This window comes from Manis javanica, chromosome 8, assembly GCF_040802235.1.
Source record: "Manis javanica isolate MJ-LG chromosome 8, MJ_LKY, whole genome shotgun sequence".
Classification (NCBI taxonomy): domain Eukaryota; kingdom Metazoa; phylum Chordata; class Mammalia; order Pholidota; family Manidae; genus Manis; species Manis javanica.
Window position 1 is genome coordinate 47401526 of NC_133163.1, and position 19396 is coordinate 47420921.

General features: G+C 41.6%; 1 protein-coding gene across 2 annotated transcripts in view; it reads right to left on the reverse strand.

Annotated features, from left to right (window-relative positions):
- The window catches only part of GNG2 (G protein subunit gamma 2), a 109944-nt gene that overhangs the window by 19821 nt on the left and 70727 nt on the right, over positions 1–19396 (reverse strand). For both annotated transcript variants that reach the window (XM_037016510.2, XM_073211244.1), the window contains one exon: positions 571–686. In XM_037016510.2, the coding sequence (XP_036872405.1) occupies positions 571–657 (87 nt within the window). In that variant the 5' untranslated portion in view covers positions 658–686. The remainder of the gene's footprint in view (positions 1–570; positions 687–19396) is intronic.

A 19396-nucleotide genomic window follows, 5' to 3' on the forward strand; every position in this document is an offset into this window, starting at 1 on the left:
GTTAGAACTGCAGATTGAGAGAAAGAAAGAAAGAAGTAGATCACTAACTTTTATTAAACCTTTATGCTATTTGACTTCTTAAGGAGACCATGTGTGATTTTTATGTTTTGAAGAAAAAAATCAGGTAGGGTATAAAGAGGAAAAGAATTATAACCTGCAATGGTGAGTAGAGGGATTAGACACAATACATAGATACTGCAACTTAGAACATAAACCAGGACAGAAAAAGCTAAAACTCAAATGAGAAGAGGGTCCCCACAAGGTCAGGGAGGTCAGCTGGGGGACCAATACATTGTGTGCTCTCAGATAGAACTCACCGAACCTATGGTTCTGTTTGTTTTGTTTTCAAGTTGACATGGAGAACCAGTTGTAATTTGTACTATCATTTTATTCTGGAGAAATCTAAAGAAGGCAAAGACCCATTAGAAAAACTAACTTCTGCCCAATCATCGCTTCTCTCCCACCGTCGTGGACTGCATCCATTCCTACAGAAGAGGGGTCAATGCCAGGTGCCGAACATCACGGCGCTGATGCCCAGCGAGATGAGCATGTGCGCCGCGCTGTCCTCACCTTTATCCTGTCAATGTTGGCTTCCATCTTCAGCTGCTCTACCAGCTTCCGGGCCTGAGCTATGCTGGCGGTATTGTTGCTCGCCATCGGGATGTCGGCTGGGCTTGTCCGCCTCCCTAGGAAAGAAGACAAGGAGGAAGAATGTATCAGAGAATTCTCAAGCTGTCAGACGCGCAGGTTCAACCTAACCGAGAGACCCGGAAAGAGTGGCTGTGGTCAGGCCAAGGCAGCTCTGAGTCTGACGGGCAGGGAGGCCACAAGATGAGGTTTGCTTTCCTAACTCCCTGTGTCCTCTGCCCTTCCATCCTCTGCCAGGGAAAAAAAATGAAGAATATTTACCAAATCGATTGGAGTAAGATATGCCACCACACTAAGAAAGCAAGTTATTAAAATTATCTTAGTTAAAGAAGTTCAAGATGGTTAAGAGTCACAGTATGCATTGGGTACTGTTATTGTCAGGCACTGTGTTAAGTGCCTTCAGAGCATGAGGAGTGAAAGGCGAGCAAATAAAGGAAAGATAAATTATATAATTTATATATAAATTTTATATTTACATATAAAAGTTTACAGCATCGCCTCCATGGGCTCCACTGCTAATCTGATTAACCATAACCACCTCAGCTTATTTTACTGCAGAGACACTGCAGTGGGATGTGTGGCTTTTCAGTGCTGTTTATTGTGGGGAAGTTGGGGATCCTATGGCCAGGATCCTCACTGAACTTAAACCACCTGATGATGTAACTGGCCTGTTGCTGGGCTGCTGCTTCCACACCTTTAGGCAATAAGCTATTATTGTGCTATATAGAGAGCTCGGCCCAGTGCTCTGGGCAGAGGCAAAGATGCTAGTGCTCTACCTACCACCAGAGAACAAGCTGGGTAATAAACCCTTTCACCCCAGAGAATGTTTTGCTGTCAATTTCTTTGGTCACACTGAATCCATAGCGAACTTGCCTGGGGCTGAAACCCATTGGCAAGACAATTGGTGTAGTTGGCAGGATTCAGTGTTGACCAATGAAAAAGACAGGCTGCCCTTGTGGGAGGGGTGCTTCAGCGGGCTGCCCCTGTGAATGGGGAGACAGTGGATCATCCCCCAATGGGTATGTGGTCTGAGGTGGCTTGCCTCCTCGAGGACTGGGCCCCACCCCAGGACTGGAGGCAAGTGAAGGTGACATCTGAGGCAGTAGGGGTGGCTCTTGATACAGTAAGCAGATCCTTTGAGAAGCAGAGTGCCCGTGAGGCAGTTGGGACTGTGGATTGGCTGCTTCTCACAGTTTTAAAAAAGTCTATAGAGGAGACCCAAGAAATGGCGGCATGAGAATGCAAGCTGCAAACTTCAGTAGATTCCCTGAGGAGAAAAAGGTGCCATCAGCACCAGAAATGGAGGAGTTAGAGAAGGATGAAGGGGTGGTGCTGGAGGCACTGGAGCCTCCTGTATTGAAAGCACACCCAGTGGTTGTAAATGAAATAAAGACCCAGCAGCTGAAAGTTCCCCAAGGAGAGGAGCAGCCCCCTTCCCAGTTCGTGGAGCCCTCTATGTTCTACCCTATACTCAGGCTGAGCTAGTGGAATTGGGCTCCCGGTTTAGGCAGAAGCCCTTGGAGTCAATATCAGCATGGCTCCTGTGTCTGTGGGACTTAGGGGTGGATGGAATTGTTCTGTCGGGATCAGAGATGGGAAAGCTGTCTTCCCTGACAGGTAGCCTGCCTTGAGGCAGCAATTACAAAATGCACATCAGACCCCAGGGATTCACCCCCTCCTTGATTGGCTTATGGCTGCACTTCGTACTGTGTGGCCCAATCCGGGTGATCTGCCATCCTCTCCTGTTAGATGGCAGACATGTGCTGAACTCCAACAGGTTCATAGGCATAAGAAATGCCATTTATAGTCCAGAGAATTATAACCCAGATGAAGAGATTTTCACTACTGGGATGAGAAATATTGTGCTTCAAATGGCTCCCACATCCCTCTTTGGGTCTCTAGTGGCTATTCTTTCCCCTCACTTAGAGCATCCCATAAGTGAGGTGACATGTACAGTAGCAGACTTAGGAGAGGCAGAAGCAATGAGAATCCAGAAAGAAATAAGACCTGTTACTCACAAGAAGAATTTACAGGACCCTATGAAGGTTACAAGGACCCAGATGTGGGTTGATTTAATATGGGCAGGAGCAAATGGAAGGAAATTAGATGGAAAGTCCAATAGGATCTTACTAGAGCTATGGCAACAGCTGAAACCAGAGCAGTAGTTCCAGCCATTAAGACCAAAGAGGCAAAGGTCAGAGACAGAGCCATGAGTCTGTCCTGTGTGTTTGCAATAATTCCTGCTGGAGAATGAGCCAACCTCACTTGAGCCCACACAGGAAGGTGATTGGGGAACACAGTTTGACTGAGGGAAAGGTCAAGGTATCTGCCCTGAGGGACCAGGAGGGGACCGGAGGCCACATGTTGAAATAGCTATCATTGGTCCCCAGTGAATATACAATGTGTCCTGGCTCTGGTGGACACAGGGGCTGAATGTTCACTGATTCATGGTAATCCTGAGCAGTTCCCTGGGACCCCCACTATCATAGATGGATATGGGGGGAAGGTTATCAGAGTAAAAAAAGCCCAAATCCCTTTGGGAATAGGGCATTTACCCCCAAAAGAGTATACTGTGTATATATCTCCTATTCCTGAGTATATTTTGGGGATTGATATCCTGCAGGGTCTATGGTTGCAGACCACTGCAGGTGAGTTCAGACTGAGAGTACTTGTGGTGAAGGCAGTTCTGAGGGGACATGCTAGGCACCCACCCATAGCTTTGCCTGTGCCTCAGCGGGTGACTAATACCAAACAACACAAACTTCCTGGAGGCATAAAGAGATTGGGGAAACTCTCCAGAAGCAGGAAAAGGTGGGTATTATAAAGCCCACCCATAGTCCTTTCAATTCCCCAGTATGGCCTGTATAAAGCCAGATGGCTCCTGGCATATGACTGTGGATTACAGAGAACTGAATAAAGTCATACCCCCTATGCATGCTGCTGTCCCCTCTATTACAGGCTTGATGGATACATTCAGCCATGAACTAGGAACATACCATTATGTGGTAGATCTTGCTAATGCCTTCTTTTCCATTGACATTGAACAGGAAAGTTAGGAGCAGTTTGCCTTCACATGGGGAGGACAGCAATGGACTTTCACTGTCCTTCCACAGGGTTACCTCCACAGCCCCACCATCTGTCATGGACTTGTAGCCCAGGACTTGGCCACATGGGAGAAACTGCCAATGGTGCGGCTGTACCATTATATTGATGTCATGCTCATGTCCGATTCTCTTTTAGATTTAGAAGGTGCAGCACCTAGACTGCTGCAACATTTACAGGAGAAAGGATGGGCTGTGAACAGCACCAAGGTTCAGGGACCTGGTTTGTCTGTTAAACTCTTGGGGGTCATCTGGTCAGGTAAGACCAAAGTTATACCAGAAGCAGTTATAGACAAAGTCCAGGCCTTTCCTACCCGCACAACTGTAGCATTGCTACAGGAGTTTCTGGGTATTCTACACTACTGGAGAGTGTTTATACCACACTTGGCACAAATTCTGAAGCCCTTATACCAGTTGGTACAAAAGGGCGTCAGGTGAGACTGGGATGAAACATGTGCATCTGCCTTTACTACAGAAAAACAGGCAGTCAAGGCCATGCAGGCATCGAGTGTGATTGACCCATCAAGGCCCTGTGAGCTGGATGTTCATGTCACTGAAGATGGTTATGGCTGGGGTCTCTGGCTGTGGCTTGAATGAACTTGTCAACCCATTGGATTCTGGTCACAACTCTGGAAAGGGGCAGAGGTATGATATACTTTGATAGAAAAACTGGCTGGCATGTAGCATGCCTTGCTGGCTACAGAACCCATCACTGGAATGGCCCCAATAAAGGTTATAACCACCTATCCCATCTTGGGGTGGGTACAAGACTGGACCCGAAAGCCAAGGAGTGGTGTGGCACAAACACCCACACTAGCCAAGTGGGGTGCTTACCTACAGCAGCATAGTGCCCTCTCTAGTAGGCCCTTGAGTGAAGAACTTCAATGCTTGTTGGGGCCAGTGACATATACTAGTGAAAAGCAGGAAGAACTTGCTTTTGAACCATAGTACCAGAGTCCCTATCAGGAGGGAAGAGCCCCTATACCCGAAGTTGCATGGTACACAGATGCAGCTAAGGGGCCTATACCCAGCCATGGGCAGCCCCCAAAATGGAGGGCCATAGCTTTCCAACCTAAGACTGAGACAATATGGATGGAAGATGGTGAGGGGAAGAGCAGCCAATGGGCAGAATTGTGGGCTTTGTGGCTTGTGATCAGCAAGAAGCCCTCCCCTATAGTAGTCTGCACTGACAGCTGGGCTGTCTATTGGGGCTTGACACTGTGGCTACCAACCTAGTACTATGCCAACTGGCTGGTTGGTCACCAACCCCTTTGGGGGCAAGAATTATGGCAAGACTTATGGGCCTGTGGTCAGACCAAAATAATTACAGTATACCATGTGACAGGTCATTTGCCACTGGCATCCCCAGGAAATGATGAGGCAGATAAATTGGCCCAGATACATTGGTTAGAAGGAAAGCCTGCCTCTGATGTAGCCCAATGGTTACAGCATTTGTTGCATGCAGGGCAAAAGATAATGTGGGCTGTACCCGTTGGTGGGGCTTGCCTTTGACCTTTGGAGAAGTTAGTAGAGCCAGGCAGGAGTGTGTCGTGTGCTCCAAAAGGGACTTACACCGAGTTCCACAGCAACATGGAATAATAGCTAAGGGGCCTATACCCCTCGTCAGGTGGCAGATAGACTATATTGGGCCTCTACCTGTGTCAGAAGGGTATCGGTACATGATGACTTGTGTGGACACAGCTACTGGACTTTTGGTTGCTTTTCCTACCCATTGTGCAGACCAGCAGGTGACCAAAATAGGCCTGGAGCATCTCTTTGCTGCCTATGGCCAACCCCAGGTGATTGAAAGTGATCAGGGCACCCATTTTACAGGACATACACTGCAAGAATGGGTACAACAGCTGGGAATCAAGTGGAAGTTTCATGTGCCATACAATCCTACTGCAGCAGGCATGATAGAGAGGCACAGTGACTTGTTAAAATCTGGACTAAAGTCAGACACCAATAGTCTGTGGGGATGGTCAGTCCGCTTATGGACCGTGCTACGGTGTTTGAATGATAGATCCCAAAAGGGAGCCCTGAGCCCCGCAGACATGCTAACACATATGGCTGCCTCCCCTATACAACTGCAAGTACAAACCAAGGAAGAATCACTGAAGCTGAGGTTTGGCCACCAGAATAACATTTTGCTGCCAGCACCAACTGCACTGAACCCCGGAGACTCCATTGAGTGGATGTGGCCTTGGACCTTTCAACACATGGGCCAACGATGGCTGGCTCTCCTGGCACCTTGGGGACAAGGCCTGGAAGCTGGCCTCCTGTGTATTCCTGGAATAAAAGCAGAGTGGCCACCAAAGGTTACAGTAGTATATCCTGAACAGCCAGAAGGTAAGAGCATCTTATGGGAGTTTTGTTTCATCATTGTGGCCAGTGCATGCACCTCCAGTAGTACTATATATAGACCCTTCAGTAACCCCCACGGGGAAAGGAGAGAAAAAGTATGGTATACTAGACCTGGAAGGGACCCCCTTCCTGCTATAGTCCTATCACAGTACCACTCTCTTGCATGCATCCTACCTGATGGACAAGATTTACCTATATTGGTGACATTAAAACATGTGTGCTATCGCCCCTGAAGTCTTTGTGGATTGAGAACTTCCTCTGCCTTGAGGATTATTATAATTTTTGTTATTAGGAACCTCCTCTGTTTTGTATCAAAATCTTGCTGTATCTTAATTTTCATTATCTCTAAGTTGTTGTTATCCTCTGTTGCTATTGTGGAATCTGGTTACAGTGCTCCAGCTTTCTCGCACAGGGACCATTGTGGAAGATTGAAAGCGTGTAGATTGTAAGGTGAGAATCCTGGAGGGGTGGAGTGTGGGGAAGTTGGGGTTCCTACGACCAGAGTCCTCACTGAACTTCAACCACCTGATGATGTAACTGGCCTGTTGCTGGGCTGCCGATTCCACACCTTTAGGCAATAAGCTATTATTGCGCTATATAGAGAGCTTGGCCCATTGCTCTGAGCAGAGGCAGAGACGCTAGTGCTCGACCTACCGCCAGAGAACAAGCCGGGTAATAAACCCTTTCACCCCAAAGAACGTTTTGCTGTCAATTTCTTTGGTCACACTGAATTCATAGCAAACTTGCCCGTGGCTGAAACCCATTGGCAAGACATTTAACCATCATTGTTTTAAACAGTCATTTCTCTTCACACTATTTGGAACAAGGCTTGATTCACAACTATTCATTTTATTCACAATTCACATCTATAATATCAAGGGGGAAGGACTGCCACATCTAAATTGTTAATTACATCAGTGAGTTCACCAATAGTATTCTAAATTAAGCACAACAGATTACTTTATAAATATGGAAATGGAACATAAATGTTTAGAGTGGAATTCTGTGCCCATGTAGATTGTGAGACAGTTTCCTTGCCTCTGGCTCTGCTCTGCCAGACCCTGTCCCCTTCTTTGCCTCTTACTCCCTCCAATCTCATTTCTCTTCTTTCTTGACCTGCCATCTCAGTTTATTCTTGTTGTTCATCTTGGAAACTATTCTTTTTATTCCATTTCCTCCACAATCTGATTAGGTCTTGCTCCATGTCAAGGTGCCATATGCTGTTTCAGGACCATCTGTGTCAATGTGCCCCACAAGGTCAATGACATCCAACAGTAGAACAGTGTCTGGGAGCTTCAATTCAACTGGAGTGCATGACCCAAGAACTGAGAAGCACTAAAACACTGCTTCCAGTCAGCACTAGTCAAATATTGTTCTGAAGATCTTATATTAAAAACTGTGGATTCTGTTAGCTTTGGGGAATATTTTTATCTAGGGATAAAGCAGGATCATGGTACCATCTCAAAAAGGAAAGAGAACACACAGAAAACATGCAGAAGGCTGACTCACACACAATAAGTTCAACATATGGGTTTTTTTTTAAACTCATCTAATAAAATCAAGGAACAATTTTTAATTGCCAAAAAAAGGAAAAGTATCTCCTTTGGTATTTATTTCCTGATATATAGTTTCTTCAAGACAAAAGAAGTTATGTATAACTCCCTATAAACACAGAGGTCCCTTCATAGAGTATTATTTTTATAAGGAAGCCTGAAAAATATCCCAGTAACATTTACAGTATAAATTGGAAGATAACTGTTCTTTCAATTTATTTTCAGAGGGTTTGGAACAATAAAATGGGAAGAAAGACTGAAGGGATTTTGAAGCCACAAAGGTCTCTAACCTCTACTTAGATATGCTTGAAGATCAAGGGAGAGATCTTGCATGTAAAAACCAAAAAAATAAAAGGAGGAGGCTTTAACAACTATGATTATCAGCATGGTTAGGGACCCAATCATTTCAGCCCCACAGGGAAACTGTATGATTCCAAATCACACAGTTAATAGCCAAACAATAAAACTTCACAGGGCCAAGATTAAGTATTGGCTTACCCAGTAGGGTAGCCTAACTCTCCCAAATCACCCAAAGGTGGGAGCAGCCGTGACCTACAAGTCCCTGGACACTGTTCTGTGAGGCTAACATTTCTTCCAAACTAGAATTTTTCACACTAGAATTCAGACTATCACAGAACTACCAAATTTTCACTGGGCCTGAGGGAGCCTTGGGAGTCTGGCCAGCTATTCTTCTGGCCTTGAATCTAAACGAGATCACAGAGCAGCCTGTGGCAGAGATCACAGCTTGCCTTCAAATACCCCTTCTCTTCTTTATTAGTAATAATTCTTTTTCTTTTTAACAGACGTAATAAGAACCCTGAATTTTAGCTAGGAATATTTTGCTGAAAGATATATTCCCCAGTAGCTTGATATAGCTATATAAAGTTCTGGCCAATGAGCTGAGTAGAAATGTTCTTGAAGGGAGGAGATGTGCCCTTGACTCCTCTTCCTTCCGCTACTGGCCTAGAAGGTAGTCCTGTTGACCACAGAGCTCTCTTTTGAACCTCTAGTCTACCCTCCAGGGTGAGCAGGAAGGATCTGGCTTCTTATTGACATTGTAGAGCCACCAGGCCAACTATGAACTGGCTCACCATTTATGTGAAGAGAAATAAGCACCTATTTTATTTATTTACACTACCATTATTGAGGGTCTCTCTGTCATTGGCTGATAGAGCTGCCATTAACTGATTAAATTCCCCTTTATTTTCATTTGAGGGTCTAGGAAAAAGTATGTCCTAATGCCTGTTCATGTTCCCTGGGAAAAGCTGTGGCTGTCCTGAGGAAACTGAAATAGAAAATGCATGATTTTTCTATTTCTCCTGTAACACATCACTACAAATTTAGTAGCTTTGATGATAGAAATTTATTATCTTACAATTCTGGCCAGATGTCTCAAGTAGGTATCACTGGGCTAATATCAAGGTATCAGAAGGCTGCATTCCTTCTGGAGGCTCTAAGGGAGAATCTGTCTCTGTGCCTTTTCTAGCTTCTAGGGGCTGCCAGCATTCCTTGGCTGTTGGCCCTGTCCCTCATCTTCAAAGCCAGCAAAGACGAGTAGAGTCCTTCTCACGTCATATTACTCTTACCTCTTTTGTAGTCACATCTTCCTTTGACTCTCCTCTGCTCCTTCTTCCACTTTTAAGAACTTTTGTAACTATACTGGGCCTGCCTAAATAGTCCAGAATAACCTTCCTATCTTTAGGTCAAGTGATTAGCAACCTTAATTCCATCTGCAACCTTAAACCCCCTTTACAACATAACATATCCACAGGTGCCAGGAATGGGGATATGGACAGCTCTGGGGGCCTTTATTCTACCTACCATGGGAGGAGACCTCTGCGCAGGCAGAGTTGGGAAGTGGGGAGGTAGAGGTTGAGATGGGAAAAAAAGAGGGATAGGACAGGATGCAAGTCTAGAAATGCTGGGGAGAGACCACGTTTGAAAAACCTAAATGGACTTAAGAGAAAAAGTGAACAGAGGCTTTGGTTTGTGCTCCTAGTTTTAGGAAAATACATCCTGAATGTTCTTGTTTTATAATATGACCCAACAGAATCTAGTGCCACTTTTAGAATCACTTCATGCACTTCCCTCTTTTTCATGTCCAGCTGCTTTCCACAAAAGCAATGAAGAAAACCCCCCTCCTGAAGTATGAAAGAGCAATAGAGTCCTAGATGAGTGTTCCATAAAAATAGGTGTCTTCCTAAAAAGTGGCTATGGTAAACAAGAAAAGTTAGTCTACCCTCTAAGTGTGAGGGGCTCGACAATGCATTACACACACACACACACACACACACACAGAATTCTTTTCATCTTACAAATCTGAAACTTTATACCCAATTGCAATAACTTCTATCCTTCCCTCCCCTCAGCCCTGGAAATGACCATTCTACATTTTGTTTCTATCATTTTGTCTATTCTACATATCTCATAAAAGTGGAAACATACAAGATTTGTCTTTTCACAACTGACTAATTTCACTTAGTATAATGTGCTCAAGGTTCATGAAAAGATGCTCAGCATCACTAACAAGGTTCACCATGTTGTATCATGTGTCAGAATTTCCTTCTTTTTTAAGGCAAATAATATTCCATTGTATGTATGTACCACATTTTACTTATCCACTCATCTGTAGATGAACACTTGACTTGCTTCCACGTTTTAGCTACTGTGAATAATGCCGCTATGAATATGAGTGTACAAATACCTCTTCAAGACCCTACTTTCAATTCTTTGGGATATGTATCTAGAAGTGGAATCATTGTTTTATGAGAGACAGCCTCAGTTTTCCATAGTGACTGTACCATGTTATACTCTCACCACAAGTACACAGGGGTTCCAATTTCTCCTCATCCTCACCAACATTTGTTATTTTCTGTTTCTTTGTTTGTTTGTCTTTTCATAGTCATCCTAAAGGGTGTGAGGTGGTATCTCATTGTAGTTTCGATTTTCATTCCCTAATGATTACTGATGTTGAGCATCTTTTCATGTACTTATTGACCAGTTGTATATCTTCTTTGGAGAAATGTCTATTCAGTTCCTTTGTCCATTTTTTTAATCAAGTCTTTTGTTGTTGAGTTTTAGGAGTTTTGTCTTTATTTTGGATATTAATCTCTTACCAGATATATGGTTTGAAAATATTTTCTTCTACTCCATGGATTGCCTTTTCACATTGTTGACAGTGTGCTTTGATGCACAAACGTTTTACATTTTCATGAAGTTCGATCTATTTCTTCTTTTGTTGCCTGTGCCTTTGGTGTCACATCCAAGAAATCATTGCCAAATCCAAGGTTGTAAAGTTTTGCCCTGTATTTTCTTCTGAGATTTTTATGGTTTTAGCTCTTACATCTAAGTCTTTGATCCATTTAGAGTTCATTTTTACATATGGAATTAGGTAAGGGTCCAGCCTCATTCATTTGCATGTGGATATAGTTTCCCTGGCAGCTTGTTGAAAAGATCATCTTTTTGCTACTAAATGGTCTTGTCACCCTGTTGAAAATCATTTGACCATATATGTGAGAGTTTATTTCTGGGTTCTCTGTTTTATACCTAAGTTAACTCTATTCTAAGTAAATTCCTAAGTATTTTATTTTGTTTGAAACTATTGTAAATGGAATTGTTTTCTCTCCTTTTCAGAGTGTTGTTAGTGTACAGAAATGCTGCAACACTGATTCTTAATGGGTGAGAGAAAACTTTGCTTTCCATTTCTACCTGAGTTAAGACTAATTGCTAACAATGAGATTGCATATGATTGTGAACGTAATGAGACCAAGAAAAAGCGTTGACAGAGTCCTGTTAGGTGCTTGGGCATTTCCAACAGAGAAGCACAGACACACATTGATATTCTTTGCTAATGTTCCTGTTTCACTTTATATGTAACCCAAAGTGGGCAGAAATCATTTTTTTAAGTGGGAAGGAAATGGTTTGAATACCCTAACCACTGAAATAGCTAAAAGAAAAAGTAAAATTCTGCTGAAAAGGTCATGTGGATAAAGTTTTAAAACACACACACACACACACACACCTCTTAAAGAAAAACAACAAAAAACTTTTAGTTAAAAAAAGAGAGTGATTCTCCTGGCAGCAGTGTGAGTGACCCTATCTAACTGCATATTTACTAGCGTTGATAATTCTTTTTTCTTTTTAATTTTAATAGGTAAAAAAGGTATGTCTTCATGTTTTGCTTTTTTTTTTTTTAACTGGTGAGATTAAACTTTTATTTTTTTTTGCTGGCAGGAAAAAAAAATATATAACAGTATAGATGAGAATGTCTGAGAAATGTTTGTGAAGGAGTATATCCTTCCAAACAGGGTATAACTTCCTAATTGAAATTTTCTTCTAACTGTTTTATGATTTCATTGTAAACATATTTAATTTTGAATCAGGAATTTATTTTACTGTATATATGAGGTAGGGCTCTTTCTTTTCAAATAATTGGTTAATTATTCTTAATTCTTTATTTACTAAACAAATATGTATTTCTGCCACTGACTTGAAATTATTTATCTATCATTTTAGTAAATTCCTATGTTATGTGGATTTGCATCTGGATTTTGAATTCAGTTTAGTTAAGTCTCACATCTATTCTTAGGGCTCAGCCACCTTGACTCTTCACATACCAGTCCATTAACTGTCTTGGTTAGTCTCAAATTAATTTTTCCAAAACAATTCTAGGATCATTTGATAAAAATTCCTGAACATGAAAAATCCAGTTGGTATTTTGGTTGGCAAAACATTATATTTAGAAATTAATTTGGAGAGACCTAATGTTTTTATCACATTGAGTCTTCCCACCCAGAGCCATTGTTCATTCATTTATTGAAATCTTTGTTATGTCCTTTAATAAGTTTCATAGCTTTCTTGATAGTGACTACGTATACTTATTATTTTCTCCCTACAGTTTTCTGACCATTCAGTTTTTTTCCCGACATATAAAAAACTAGGTTTTTCTTACTTTATTTTGTTCTTGGCTGCCTCATAAAACTTCCTTCTTAAGGATACCTTGTCAGTTCATTCTCTTTGATTTTTCTTGGTAATCAATTAGAACTAATATCTGATAATTGTTCCTCTTAAAAAATGTAAAGCACTTAGTTGTTTTAAATATCTTCCTGAATATTGAAAAGCAGGGGTAGTGACTTCCTCTAAACTTTAGGGTATTCCTTCAGTTTTTAATATTTAAGCATAATAATTGTCCAGTGATATGAGGTAGAAACTTTTTTGCAACAGATTAAGAAGTATCTTTCTAGTTCTGATATATTAATAGATTTTTCCTTTTAAAAATAATGCATAGATGCTAAATTTAATGAAAGTCTTTTCAGTATCTCCCGAGACAATTATTTATTTTTCCCCTTTAAGTTAATAAGACACAAATTTATTAATGTTAAGCAATCTTTGTATTTTGGGAGTAAATCCTATTTGGTGGATTATTCTCTTAATAAGCCACTGGATTAGATTTTTTAGTATTTAATTGTCAGTGTTTATATTTGTATTTGTAAGTGAGATTGGTCTGTGGATCTTGAGTTTGGTTTGTTAGATTTTGTTATTGGCATTATCTCAGTTTCACAGAATAAACTGAAATGCTTTCAGTCTTTACCTCTAATGGTCCAAAATAGTTTAATAGCATGGGAATTATCTATTTTTTGAAAGTCATTGAAAAAATCACCTGTAGAATAGTCTGGGTTCCCCCTTTTGTAAGGGTTAATTTCCTTGTTCCATTTTTATTTTTTTCCAATGTTGGTAGTCTACTCAGTCTTCTAATTATTTCAATTTTCTGTATCTCAGAAAACTGGCCATTTTAACCATATTTAAAAAAAGGCACATGGTATTCAATGTTGTATTTTCTTAAAAATTAAAAAACCTCATCAGTATTTGTATTTTATTTTCTTCTAATACTGTGCATTAGGCTGTCTTATGTCTATACTAATATAGTCTTGCATGTTATTGATTTTTAAAATAAAAAACAGAACTTTTATTATTCATAATTTGTCTTTCCTAATTCAGTACTTTTTGTTTTTAAATATGTTAATTCTGTGTTTCTGCTTTTTAGTCTTAGTTTTTCTTGTATCTGTTGATTTAAATGATTAGCTCATTAGTATTATTTTATTCTAATTTAATGATAAAAACACCACTAAATTTCTATGTAAACACTTATTTTCCTCAGCTATAGCTCTGGCCACACCTAATATGTTTTGGTAAATTGTGTCTTATTTCATATTCCTCAATTAGTCTACCATTATAATTTTCTATTTACTCTTTGACCAAAGAGTTATTTTAGAGAGTGATTTTTTTTTCGCAATTTTCAAGTAGGTATGTCTTAACACTTAAACTTCTCTTAGTAATTTTTAGTTTTATTGTCTAATGATCAAAGAAAGTGTAGAAAGTGTGCATTCTGCCTTTGAATTATATTGAGGGTTTGAGTCCTAATACACAATCATTTAAAAAATAAATGTCCCATATGTGTTTAAAAAGTAGATTATTCTTTAATAGACTAAAAGCTTAAAATGTATCTAATAAATCAACTATTATAATTTTATTATTCAAAAAAAAAAAAAGAGAGTGATTAATCTCTATACACCCTCCTTATCCCATCAGCTTGTTCTTTGAACTGCCTTTTGATGCACTGGAGTTTGCCTCTGCAGGGATCCAGCTGGGCCCTTGAGCCATCAGAGGACCATCCTCTTCTAGAAATCAGTGGGACAGAGGGAAAGTCAAAGTCTGGTTTTCTTGGGGAAACACCAGAGTCCTGAGTTCACCCTGGGATCCAAGAACATTTTTGGGAGTTAGCTGGGGTGATGATCAAAGGTTGGGTAGTGCTAGAATGATGCTCTTTGGTCCAGCAGGCTGTCCTCAGCCCAGCACTTGGTAGCACCTGTCAAATATTAGATCATCTGACAAGCAAGTTATGGCATGGAATCTAGGTGGTTCTATATCTCTGAATTTGCATCAGAGAACTATAATGCTGCAGATTCTTTCAGAATTCTATAGCCAAAACATGCATTTTTAATTCTAATAATCTACCCACTGGAGATTCCAAATAGGATTCAATCTATTCTCTAAGTCCCACACTAGACTCATTGGCAGTGGTTCTCAAACGGGGGAGGTGCCCCCCTTAGGAGGCACTTGGAAATGTGGAGTTGAGGGGGTCTGGATTATGATAATGACTTGGGGTGCTACTGGCATTTAGCAAGCCCAGGCAGAAACTGTAATACTCTGCAGAGTGGCAGGCAACAATGAATTGTGTTGCTCAAAGGGACATAGTACCCTTGAAGAGAAAGACACTGAAAAAATTGCCATAGATCCATGTGTGAAAAATCTGCTCAAAGAAGGTTCTCTACAAGGAAAAGTTCAGCTAACTGTGCTTTTATACTTATGTTTTACTATCCCTGTTTCCATACCACAGATGAATAAGTGTTAAGTGCCCCATCATTCTCATTAGCATGATCATGCTTTATGGACACTTGGTCCTTGATTATTTGATAGAGAGCACAGTCTGTTTCTTGCAATGTGCTGGTGGAATGAGAGTACACTGGGGTATATCTGCCAGTGGACAAAAAGAATACAAACAACAAAAGCCTCTCGAACAATTACAGAGCTTGTGTGAGAGAGATTGGCAGGGCCCTGCAAGAATGTCCTAATTATCCCACCTGAATTCCAACCTCAAGAAAAATACAGAAGGCATTTTATTCTTTACAGCTGATGAGAGCCCTGCCCCCCATCGCTAAACATGAGATAGGTCTGTTAAAAAAAAATAACCATTAGATAAGTTTTCTTTCTCTAAAAGTACATCCAACATTTTAGTTTCTTTTAGGAGGAACTTTTCTGTTAAGAAACCATACATTTTCTTGTCATTTAGGCTTGGGAGTAAACACAAACCCCTTATTTCTATGGCACAAAGATAAATAAATGTTTTTATAATAGGATCTTTGCCTTATAAGAGTATAGATTAATTGTGGAGGAGTCTTTTCATACTCTCATAGTGTTTATAAGCACAGCTTTCAGACAGGCTTCCCCATGGCCTTTCACATTAATTACAACTGTGGGTTTCTTAAAACTGTGTTTTGATATTTGCAATAGGTGCTGAGGGGGTTTGATTTATTTGTTTTGTGCATTTACAGGTTAGGATTACGCTGGCAATAAAACAAACAATGCTAGGTCTAGAAAACAAATTAGAGGTGTATGGTCTCCCAGTCACTTGATAGTATCTTTATTAGTCTAATCTGTCAGTTAACCATCTCACTGGCGAATGGTTGTTAGTTATATTTGAATTAGAAGACTAATTTCAAAGTATTCCAATTTAGAATTTGTAGAGCTTCTACAATTAGTTACCTGGATAAATGTCTTTGTTCACTGTTTACATGTACAGCTCAGCCATTTTGCCACTCAGTTTTTTTTTTTGATCACTACCCTAATTTACTCAACAAGCACACCATCACCAAATTGATTAGATTATACATAATGAGTACAGCTGATATCCATGCCTAGGAAGCCTTTCACATTCAGAACACTAGTCAGAATTGGTGAATTGTGGCTGCAATATGAATCAAACAATAAAATACTCTGCCAGGTTTCAGGGTGCTCTTCTGTTAGTCATTTCTTTGTACTACGATGTGGCCACTTTGACCTGAAAATACCAAAAATAGCACATTTCAGTTTCTACTAATCAGCAAACATATTTCTTTTTGGTTCTCCATACAGGGTGGGGGGTGGAGAGTGATTTTCAATCAATGAAGGATTTATTTGTGAAGCATGTTGTTTCTCCCTCAATGCTTTCCAACCTCGGGGTACCAGGGTTGGAATCCACCTTCACACTCACTCTTTGCCAGTCATGTGTTTCAACAATTGGACACTTCACAAAGATATCTTTTGGGTGTCACCATGTCCTGGTTTTGTCACTTACCTTGGCTCAATTTTGAGCAGCCATGTGGAGGCTGGAGGTGGAGAGCAGAAAAGGAGATGAGAATAATCAGGGGACAGGGAGGCCTGGGGTAGGGCGTGTCCACACAGACTCGGGCATGGAACAGCTTAGAGAATAGAGGGTGTGAAATGATATTGGACTCCATGGGGCACTGGATGGTATTTAAAGAGGGCAGGGGAAGTGCAGGGAGGGGTGGGGAGGGGAGCCAGGGAGGGGGGGACAAGGGAGGGGGGGCACTGGAAGCCTTCTTTCCCTGTGAAGCCTCAGGGAGTTCACAGGTGGCCAGCCAGATGCAGAGAGCTGGACAACACAGTGCTGGCTAAGGTGAAGGATGGATCTGTAAAGAAACAAAACAGGTGCCTTCAGAGCGACACCCCCTACCCTAATCTTTTCATGTTTCTCATTTCCAGGAATTTGATTTTATAGGCCCAAAGCTCTGTTCTTTCACCAGAGTACCAGCCACTCTTACTAAAAAAGGAATATTAGCTTATAACCAAGGACTTGACATGTGCCAGGAACTGTGCCAAGTACTTAAGGCTTTATCCCAGTTAATCCTCGCAGCAACTCCAGGGTAGTAGGTCCTGCATCCTTTAGTGGGAAGAAACTGAAACTTGGCTCAGCCAGAACATTAGTGAGAAGGGTGTTTCTGAAGCCAGCTCCTCAGGGAAAGATGTTCTTCCAGCCCCTCTCAGTTCACCCTTTTACAGGCAGCAGACTGATCCTAATCTGGGGACTATGGTATATGCTTGGCCATTTTCACACACATATGGTAAATCCTCAGTCTTGGTAGCTCTGGGGAGAGGTAATATGAATGTGGTCTGGTGTGGAGCCATACCAAACGAAAGCACTGTGGGGCCAACGGGGGGAAAAGTGAACTGGGAGCAATGTGTCAACTCAAAATCCACTCTGTCCTATTTCCATGTGGTTTTGCTGGGATGTTGCCACAAAACCATGTTTGATTTCCCTCCAATCAGCATGGGAGCCGTTGGGGCCAGGTGGGTGGAGAGTAAGATTACAGCCTCCTTGCCCCACTCGGGTGCTAGTCACTGTTACGTGGAATGCTAGCTCTCTGCTTTCCAGTGAACTGCTGCTTTTGTAATAACATCTCTGCACGATGCAGCCTTCATCTTGGAAAGAGCATCCCTGGCTAACGGCTTGTAACGGCCTTGACAGAGACACAGCCCTTGCAAAATGTTGACTCAAAGTCATGGATTTCACAGATTTTGTAAAATGAAACAGGAATGAACAGGCCCATGTTGCAACTTAAAAATGACACGTAAGCTTTTGCTTTTTATCAGAGCCTTGGAGAAGGAAGCAGTTTATAGCCACAAACACGAGCTGACATTCTTAGACATTAGATGGGCTTTGTTCACGCCAGGGAAAAAAGATTAGTATTCTGCATGGCATATGTTGGATTATTGGATTTTTTTTTTCTTTATATGGACGACTAGACCATGAGCCAGTAGGGGTTGAAAAAAAAAATACAGAAAGAATGAGCTTGTTTCCATAGAAATGGCTCTGTTAACCTACTGATGTCTAATACTCCCAACAGCAGGCAAGGGGGATCTGACAGGCAGTGCCTTCTGCCTCCTCGTAGGAAATTATCTATTGGTTAATTTATTTTAAAAAACCCACTGCTTATATACAGAGAAGACAAGTAATGATTCTATAGCATCTCACTATGCTGATGGACAGTGACTGTAATAGCGTATGTGAAGGGGACTTGATAATGGGGGGAGTCTAGTAACCATAATGTTGTTCAAGAATTGTACATTAATGATATCAAAATGAAAAAATGAAAAAAAACCCCCACTGCTTTAATCCTGAATCCCCAGTGGATCTCAAGCTGAAGGCAAGCCTTGGAGTTCAGGGAGACTTGCCTGCCCCGGCTGACAGGCCACTACTCCAGTGGCCCCCCGGGCTTACAGAGGGAGAGCACCAGCAACCCTCGGCCTGAGCAGCTGCAGCCCCCCAGTATGCCCTGGACTTCCTCGATTCAGGTTTGCCTTTATCACTGTGCTGTTTGGGATGTTCCCTGTGATGCAACCGACAGCTGGAACACGAGTGGAAAAGCAGGCACTAGGAGAGAGCCAACCCGAGTGCTAGTCCACTCCAACATGCTCAGCTGTATTACAGCGGGAAAATCATTTAACTTTTCTGGGCTGCTGTGGCTCAGCTGCAAAGTAGGGATAATAACTTGAGGATTTTACGTGTGTGCCTAATGTTTGTGATAGCATGCTGTCAGCCATGGCAGGCTCTCTGAAGAGCAGGCATGAATAGAAAATGACCACCACCATGTCCTGAGCAACTGCTGAGCACTGTGACTTAGGAACATTGCATACATAATCCCCAGGCCTCCCAAGAAGGAACATGGAAAAGGAATCAAGGACTAAGAAAGGCAAAGGGAAAAATCTATGATCAAGGCCAACTGTGACTCTAATTAAGTAAAAACTTAATAATAAGCAAGCATTCCAAAGGTTGGGGGGGATGGTTCTTTTTTGAGGGGGAGAGTGGGTATATCATTACATCCAGCTTTGACATTTCTGATTTGTATTGATAACCTATTATTTGAAAATCCATATTGATTTTAAATTAGTTAGCAAGGATTTATTGAGCACTTTGTGTGTGTGACTTGTTACATTATATGCAATGTTTCTAAAACCGTCAGCAAGACACTGGTATCTTCTGGGAGCAATGGCTCAAAAACCTATAGTGTTTGCAAAGGTTTTCTGTGGCCACAGAATAAACTTGCAAGCCTAGCACACTGAGTCTAATTGGCTTCTGCCTCATCCTCAGGCCTGCTTTCTGTATGTAAAGGC